Source organism: Hyaena hyaena, unplaced genomic scaffold, assembly GCF_003009895.1.
Source record: "Hyaena hyaena isolate Hyena2069 unplaced genomic scaffold, ASM300989v1 scaffold_230, whole genome shotgun sequence".
In the NCBI taxonomy this organism is placed as follows: domain Eukaryota; kingdom Metazoa; phylum Chordata; class Mammalia; order Carnivora; family Hyaenidae; genus Hyaena; species Hyaena hyaena.
In genome coordinates, this window is record NW_024080863.1 from 2,010,695 (window position 1) to 2,019,516 (window position 8,822).

The 8,822-nt window shown below is 38.6% G+C and overlaps 1 protein-coding gene across 2 annotated transcripts in view; it reads right to left on the reverse strand.

Moving 5' to 3' along the window:
- The window catches only part of XPO7 (exportin 7), a 40,118-nt gene that overhangs the window by 27,803 nt on the left and 3,493 nt on the right, over nt 1-8,822 (reverse strand). Inside the window, exons 4-9 of one of the 2 annotated variants that reach the window (XM_039243768.1) lie at nt 8,489-8,655; nt 7,198-7,263; nt 4,335-4,439; nt 2,799-2,964; nt 2,126-2,199; nt 349-468 (exon numbers count right to left, since the gene is read on the reverse strand). In XM_039243768.1, coding sequence (XP_039099699.1) covers nt 349-468; nt 2,126-2,199; nt 2,799-2,964; nt 4,335-4,439; nt 7,198-7,263; nt 8,489-8,655 — 698 coding nt within the window. Of the gene's footprint in view, nt 1-348; nt 469-2,125; nt 2,200-2,798; nt 2,965-4,334; nt 4,440-7,170; nt 7,264-8,488; nt 8,656-8,822 lie in introns of both variants that reach the window. The other variant, XM_039243767.1, reaches the window with a different exon arrangement.

Here is an 8,822-nt window from a genome sequence, read left to right on the forward strand (position 1 = left end):
TACTTAGGTAAATAATGTATATTTAAAAAAAAACAATCAAAAACCACATTTCTTGAGGGAAAATGACTAGCCCTCTATTTTCCTATAAGTTGTGCATTCTTGAGGCGAGAGCATACAAACCCTTGTTTGGGTGAACATTCTCAAGAAACTGCCTACAGATAGATTCACTTAAACCTTCTGAAGAATGACACACCCACTGCTCTCTAGAATTTCTGCTAAGTGTGGCCTTTGGATGGATTTCCTTGTGACTCCTAACAGACAGGCACATACTAATCACACCCCACCCCCCAGAGCAGCATATATATGTACGTTAGTATTCGAATAAAAACAAACTCTCAAAAATCTTACCTGTGGATTTTCCAGTATTCGTTTAACACCATCAACAAGATGAGAGAGAAACTTGGCTCTCTCTGCATTGTTAAACAGGGATCTTCTGACTGATGCAATCTGTACTAAGCAGGATAATACCTAAAAGCAGGTGCAATCCAAACACAATTGATTAAAAAAGATGATATGGCTATTCCATATTATCTTTTTCCTCCTTTCCCTCTTGTAATATTCTTCTTTACATATGCCACTAATTCTGTTCTTTCAACCCCTGCTATCATTTCAATGATGTAGAAAGGTCAAGGAGGATGCAACTTAGGATACTGGAAATAGCTTCATTAAAAGAAAAAAAATCATTAGATCCAAGTTACCGTAACAACTAGTTAAATTCAGAATTTAGAAATTCACTTAGGTATTATTCTTTGACCACCCACTGGCTTCTTTGATTCTTGTTAAGATACGTATTTAAGGTTTAAAAATACCATGCAATTCATTGTCTAAGTAAAGTCTTTGATTTGGTTTTCTCTGTTTCATGAAGACTTTGGGCTCATTAGGCTTTGCTGTGTAGTGCTATAATGAAATAACCAAGTTAGATCTGTGTCCTAAAAAAACATCCAAGCTTTATACTGAAATCATTCTACCCTTTCCCCACTATGCTAGATGTTTATATTGTTTGCCTCTCCAGATCTCGATCTTCTACGTTTCTCCACACTGCTCTACTAACTCGGAAGCTGACTTCTGTTAACTAAGTGGAGCCACACTGCACCTTCTTGCCTCTAGTAGGCCTCAACCACTGAAAAAGTTCTAGTAGGAGGTTAAGGGCAGGAAGAGACGGGCACTGTCTCTCGACTCTTGGCTGGGCCATGATTGACAGTGTCCCTACTTCTGCTGTCCAGCCCTCCCCTAAGCCACAGCTTCAGCTCTTTTCAGGGTTTCCTCCTCTGACCCCCTAGGGCTCCCCACTGTTGCACCCTCGAGGGTGTATGGCACCTTGTTGGATTCCCCTAACGTTGCCCACATCTTTACAAATAGTCCTTTCACTAACTACCTCTCTTGAGTGAGTTACCTTTTCCTGAAGTAAACTTAATGATACAAACAACACTGTATTCATGTTTCTACTAAAGCAAAGGTCTACATTTGGAAAAGTACCATAATAACCAGGAAAGCAGTCTACCGTAGAAACACTATGCAAAGCATCCATTATTTTCCTGTTTTATTTGTGTGTTTCGTACAGTAGCATTTTACACCAATCTGAATTCGAGACCAGTATCTTTTAGGACCTGGATGAACTTTGGGATTTGGGGAGGGTAATTACTGCTGCTTTGAAGAAGAAGTGCATCATTTCCAAGAGCCCTCAAAGGTTGTCCAGGATAGTATACAAATCTGCCTTCCCCTTATAGCTTCCATTTATCACCTATGTAACATGTGCCTGAGGATTTTAAAAACTTTTCTTGGGCAGGATCATCTTCATTTAGACAATACAAGGTGAACCCTCCCACTCCAGTCTGTGGTGATTTGAGGTGCAGTATAAAGTCAGATTCCAGATGAGACCAAAAGAGCTTGACATACGCAGCAATTTGTCATTAGACAGGAATATTTTAAAGAGAATTAAGTTAAGACTTTACTGCAAGAACCTTTAGGATACAAGCTTTACCACAAAAGGCTAGATAACTACCCCTACTATTTCTATGCTCTGCTTCTAGGATTTTGTATAACAAAATGAACAAGCATAAGGCTCATTCACCATTGCTATTTTCTGGAAGTAGAGTTTGTTTTAGAAACTGTGGTCCTGACTCACCAGAGGCGAAAATGAAGGAGGGATGGAATGATACAGGTCAAAAAACAGCTGCAGAGTTGAAGAATCTAAGAATGCTGGAAAAAGACAAAGGAGTGCGTTACTGAGTATGTCTGCTCATTGCCAGTGGTACACTTATGGGACTCTGAATCAGCGGACACATCTCCTTGCTTTCCTACCTCCCAGTGTTTACTTCCTTTCAAAGTGATAAGCAAAGAGGGGCTTTTTGTTTCCCTCACTGTTGTTTTTAGAGCACTAGATTTTAGCTCCTCTAAGAGACAAGATTCATTTTTCTGACTCTCAGAACACTTAAGCCAATGAGGACCGTGTTCAAGCAAGTTTTATCCTAAAGAACACAATAAGAAGCATAAGAACAAGTTCTTTTCTTTGATTTCATTTTTAAAGCTAGAAATTAGGTCAAATGAGTACGATCACAGAGGTCTCTAGGTGATTAATGCAAGAAGGTCAAAGTTACATCCGTTAGTAACCTAGTAACTAAAAAAAGGTTCTCCGAGGCTGAGGGATCTGTAAGATTCCTCCAACAGCCTCTTCCTCACTTTATCAAGGCAGATGCTGACCTTTTAAATTGTCTCTAACAGTAAGCAAGGGGCTGTCATCCCACAGACGCTGTGCAGGGCTGAGCAGCAGTCTGTCCCAGGTGGTGCAATTCTGTTACCTGATCTCCAGCTGGTGGGGATCTGTACTGTGCACAGGTCATCTGAGGACTCGTCAGTAGAAGTGCCGATGAAATCAAAGTTTAGGCAGTTGTGAGTGAGTTTGAGCAGTTGCATGAGCAAGCCGTGCTGACTTTCATCATTCAAGTTTAGGTTCTTTCCTGAAGCCTATAAAAATGACCACATAATGAACCCCAAACAATCACTCCTCTCTTCCCAGCTTGTTGCCAGACTCCTGAGAAGGCTGTGAAGCCAGAAAAGGAGGGCAGTATTTCAACTCAATAAAGTGAGGTTTCCCCTGCAAATGATGCTGTGTTTCTATCACCTTAATGTCACTATGAAGATCCTAGATCCTTATTTACTATAAAAACATGAAACTGGTATTTAAAGAAATCCCCCTCTGGACACTTATCCTTTATGTGTTGTAGACAAAGTGACCACATGGGATTCTGAAGCAATGTGGGATGTATGATTGTTCCATTTGCTGTGAGATCCTAACAATTTCTAGACAGCGTCTGTGACATCAGTGACTGACCGGCTAACTGCTTTTGACAGTTATCAGTGAGGAGGAGGCAATGCTCAGTTTTCTCTAAAGCTTTTCCCCTCCAGAGGGTACAACAGCTTTTGCCAGGCAACCTGCCCAACCTGAGGACTCTTTGGGAATTCTGAGGTAGAACAAGGTAATTGAGGATGATGGACATCATTAAATGGGACAACAGAAAGAATCCAAACTTGCTTCTGAAACTTGAGAGATAATGGAAAAAGAGACTAAGAACAAAAACAAAACAAACTCCCCCCAAACCCCGCACAATGAAACAAACAAAAAAACCCCCAAATCAACAGACAGAGGGTAATCCCACTTAGCTTTCTACAGGGAGAAGCATCCTTACAGATTGTTATAAATGTATAGAACTCATAGGTGAGCATTTCTTTCTTAGTTCAACTCTATCCATAAATGAACCGCAACACCAATTTTCTGTTTTAAAACAGGTAATTTCCTTATATGATAACTGTCTACCCCTTCAGGATATGGTATCTAAATGGATGTTAAAAATTCAAAAATCTACTTTTCCTTACAGATGTTGCTTGTTTAGTTGCTGCCTGTAACTCAGCAGGGGGCAGGGGAGCTGGCCTGTTTCAGTATGCTAACAATGCAGGCTGAACCTGCTTTCAGAACACTATGAATCCAAACACCATAAAGCTAACATGCCTTTACTCCATGCAGAAGATTTTATGTGCATATGAAAAAGGCAAACAACAAAGTCCCAAACTCCATGCTATACCAGATTGCTTGGGATATGTGTTCATTTATTGTGCTTTGCTTAGGGAAACAGCCCTGAAATAGGTCAATTCCAATCCTTTCTCTAATGTCAGTGGTCAGCATGCCACTTTCTTCTATATCTTGGAGAGAGATGGTGATGGTTAAAGAGCTGCACCAACTCTCAAGGGGTCGGCTTGGAGCTGACCCCTAACAGGTCCCCAGTCATTCTCATCCTTTCAAAGGGGACTGGGAAGGAAAACCCAACCTACAATCTCACCTGTTTTAGTAAATTGCAGGAAAGTGTGAAGATATCAAATAATGATGAATCTCGGAAAGAAGACGCTATTTTTCTGTGCTTCGTTAAAGGATGGGTGGTGTCTGCCTGTGCAAAAAATAAACCAATCCAAGTTTTAGAATTAATTGCAAAGAAAAAAATTTCATGCAGACATCAGATAAACTAGGATAAAACCAACTTATACATACAAAATACATTTTTAATGTTTAAATCACCATTAACTTATGTATAGTGAGAGGATGCAAAGGACAATAAGCTGCTAAGAGCTAGCCAGGATATGTCTATAGCTTACAGACAGAAGACAGAAAGAGAGATGATATTTCCACTGCAAAGTTTTAATTTCCTCTGCACAAGGAGGTAAAATTTAACAAACTGCTAGCACATATTGCTAATAATTACTAGCATATTGTATTGTGGCTTAGTCTCAAAAACAGACAGTGGCAAGGCTTGGGTTTGGCAAACAATCCACTCAGGGCTAAAGTTACCAGAGAATTTCTAAAGCAGTCATTAATTAACACCCATGAACTTAGGATAACTGACAATAGCCCATAATACTCTCTGCCTTCTCTAACCCATTTCAACATGTAGTTTCTATCCCAGGAGTGAGCACTTATATTGAATGGTTGTATTGGTCTCTCATTTATTCCTCTATTCTTCTCTTTTCAGTCAAACTTTAAAGGTTTCTGTGGTTAAGGACTCTATCATTGACTTCTTTTAGTACGCCCTCTACTCCTGACACATAGGCACTTCAGTAAGTGGAATAAAGGGATTTCAAGGTTACTAAGGGAATTTTTAGTCCAACCACCTACTGAAAGCTTAAATCTCTTCTACAGACCAATCAATTCATTCAAGAGGGGGCTCATTAAAGGAGCTGGCACATTAAAGAATAATGCAGCACTCCCCTGATTTTCTCTCTTTTCTTAATGCTTTATTGATAATCTCTCCATCCAATGTGGGGCTCGAACTCACATGTTCCTCCTACTGAACAAACCAGGTGCCCCTCCCCTTGATTTTATTTCTAAGTTCAAACACAAATGGTAACAGAAATATGCTTTCTGATTTAAATCTAACAACCAACCCCCCCCCAAAAAACAATCCCAACAGAAAACTGAGTTTTGCACGGTTCAAATTATTCCCCAATTCAAAAGTTTTGCACAAAACTGAAAAAAAAAATTCCCTAATTCTAACCTCAGTGTCACTGTGTCATCATAAATGTCTTGACTATTATGGCATTGCCAGATTATGTATCATATTCTAAATATAATCAGTTATGTTGATAACACAGAAGATAATTACATTAACTACATTACACACAGTTCTATTTCTCCATTAAGAAAGACAAATAAAATTTTGGAGTTTTTTAAGAATAATATCAACATTGATGTATTTTGTGGGGCCAAGCTTCAAAGAGGAGAACATTAAAAAAAATTTTTTTTTTAATATTTACTATTTATTTTTGAGAGAGAGAGAGAGAGAGAGAGAGAGACAGAGCACGAGTGGGTAGGGTTACAGACAGAGGAAGACACAGAACCTGAAGCAGGTTCCAGACTGAGCTGCCAGGACACAGCCCAATGCGGGGCTCAAACCCATGAACTGTGAGAATATGCCTTGAGCCAAAGTTGGATGCTTAACCGACTGAGCCACCCAGGCACCCCCAGAGAGGAGAACATTAACTCCACAATCTCTGTACTTAGTTAATGCATGCTTTCTTATTACAGAGGTAATAGTAGTTACATTAATAAGTTAGTTGTTAAGAGCATAGGCTCTGGAATAAGACTATGTGGGTGTGAATTCAGATACTTTTGTTTGCTGACTGTGACATCTTAGGCAAATTATTTACCTTTACGTGCCTCAGTTTCTTTATCTAGAAAATGGGACAATCATAGTCCCTACCTCACAGGACTACTGTGAGAATAAAATTAGTTAATATAAGTGTTTAGAACGGTGCCTGTCACACAGTAATCACTCAAAAGTATAAGCTATTATTATTTTGATAATGACTGACCACGGTGGGGATTACATGTAACACAAAATACAATATGGACTCCAGATTTTAAATGGCTGTAAGCTGATGCATTTAAAGTAGTACTAACTCACAGTTAAAATTCTCAGAGTTAATAAAAATGTCTGCATAAATATGCGCCATAGCAACAGTGATGCCAATGTAATTAACAGCTGACAACTGAAGGGTGAGATGTCACAACTAATATTAATACTGGCCTGCTCAGTAACTATAAAATTTTAGTTGGATACAAAAGTAAATGACCACTAAAATAATAGCCAGAGCGAAAGGAAGCCACAGGTGTTTCCTCTGTAGTAATCTAAAGATGTTAGCATTGATGACTACTCAAATAATTATCTGGTATTTAGCAGAATGTTTTATGCATTCTAAAAAGATCACCAAAAAAAATCTTTAATAGCATATGGGAATTGAGTTTTAAATGATTATAAACACATACTAATGTATACAGAAGTGGCACACAAATATTCTGGTTCCACTTTTGTGGTCCCTTTTTTGGACTCATTCTCTTTCATTAGCAAAGCAATTCTTCCACTAATGTTTTGACTAAGGACTGTTGCTCCCATTTCTCACAATGAACATTAACTCCAGCAAGGACACCAGCTGATGGGAGGATCAAGTATTCTGGAGACAGAAGGGGATCGGGACATTAAGTGAGGTAGGTTGCACTACAGAGGAAAACCAACGGAACTACTGTTTCAAAGGGCATTAATCACTTACCGCAAAAGCACACAACTGCCAAAAAAGATCATCCCACACATAGAAAACACCAATACTGAGAAAAAATATGGCACTTACTTCAATGAGGAAGGCTGTAGCACTTACTTGATTAATTTCATTGGTTAGCTGAGATAAAATTGTGACGCCAATGATGCAGTATTCAACACTATCCTGGTAAAAGAAAACATAGGGCAGAAGTTGGGGTGTGCAGCTTGGTTTCAGCAATGGCAGTGCACTCATACTTTTGTAATGGCACAAACCCATGTTGCTATCAAAACCGCTTGGATAAGGTAGTAAGGTATTGCAGTTTAAAACTGTTGCTTTGCTGGGGCACCTGAGTGGCTCAGTCAGTTGAGCTTCCGACTTCAGCTCAGGTCGTGATCTTGCAATCTGTGAGTTCAAGCCCCTTGTTGGGCTCTGTGCTCATAGCTCAGGGCCTGGAGCCTGCTAGGGATTCTGTGTCTCTCTCTCTATGCCCCTCCTCTGCTCATACCTCTGTCTCTTTCTTTCAAAAAGTAAATAAACATAAAAATAAAATAAAACTAAACAAAACCGTTGCTTTGCAGCACACAAAACCTAGCTGCCGTGGAGAAAGGCTGCTAAATCTGCCTTCAACATTGAGACCCTTTTTATTTTAAAAATACTCATAAGTATTACCCCATACCCATTATACAAAGATAAACTGGCAAAATACCTTTAAGATAAGTGACAAATGAATGTGTAACATAATTTACAAGGAGACTATATACAATAAGAAAAAGACAACAAACCAGATTTTTAAAATGTACATAAGATACAAATAGGAAGTTCACGAAAAAAAAAAAGGTAGTAAATTAACATTTGAAAATTTTGTTCTGTTCCATTCATAACTCAAATGCTGAGACACTAATTCTTTTAGCTATTAAATTGGAAAAATTAAAAAGCTGAGTTCCCAGGGTGGAGGTATAGACAAACAGGCAAGCACTCTTTAACGTAGGAAGCAACGTTTTTTGAGGATAATTTGGAAATATCTTTGGCAGCCAAAAACGCACATGTCCCTTTGACTGCATAATTCCACAGCTAGGAATTCACCCTTCAAACACACTTACTCCAAGTATGACAGATATACATATTCTAGGATATTCACTGAAGCGTTTATGTAACAAAGACAAAACTAAACTAAATGTCCATCAATAAGAAATTATTTAACTAAATTATGGTTATTTTAAGATTGGAACAGAGTTTGTCTGTGCTGATGTGTAAACATGTAAAGCCAAGGCATATTAAAGGTGAAAAAGACATGGAAGAGAATGTACAAGAAAATTCCGTTTTGTGTAATGTTTAAAAAGTAGATCACTACATACACACATGCATGTTGATTCTTACATTCCTGTTACATCAGATATACACATCTTACCTGTAAAAACCTTGTGACATCTGTGATTGCATTTCTGAAGACATAGTCATCCTTTTGACAGTCAAACCAGCCCAGTTTTGTGATTCTGGCATATAACTGAATAAGTGCTTGCGTCACAAAAGTCGCCAACTTTGGCCGAGTGGCAAGGTAGTTGAGCACATAGTTCCCTACAAAACAAAAAATGCCATGTAAAACGAGTTCTGCCAGGGGAGGGCAAACATCTTTAAATATACAAAATGTCTGAGAAATGGTAAATTTAGACGATTTCCCCTAAACCTCCCGTAATTCTTGTTTTTGTTGTATTCCTTTAATTCTTTTTTTTTTTTTTTTTTTT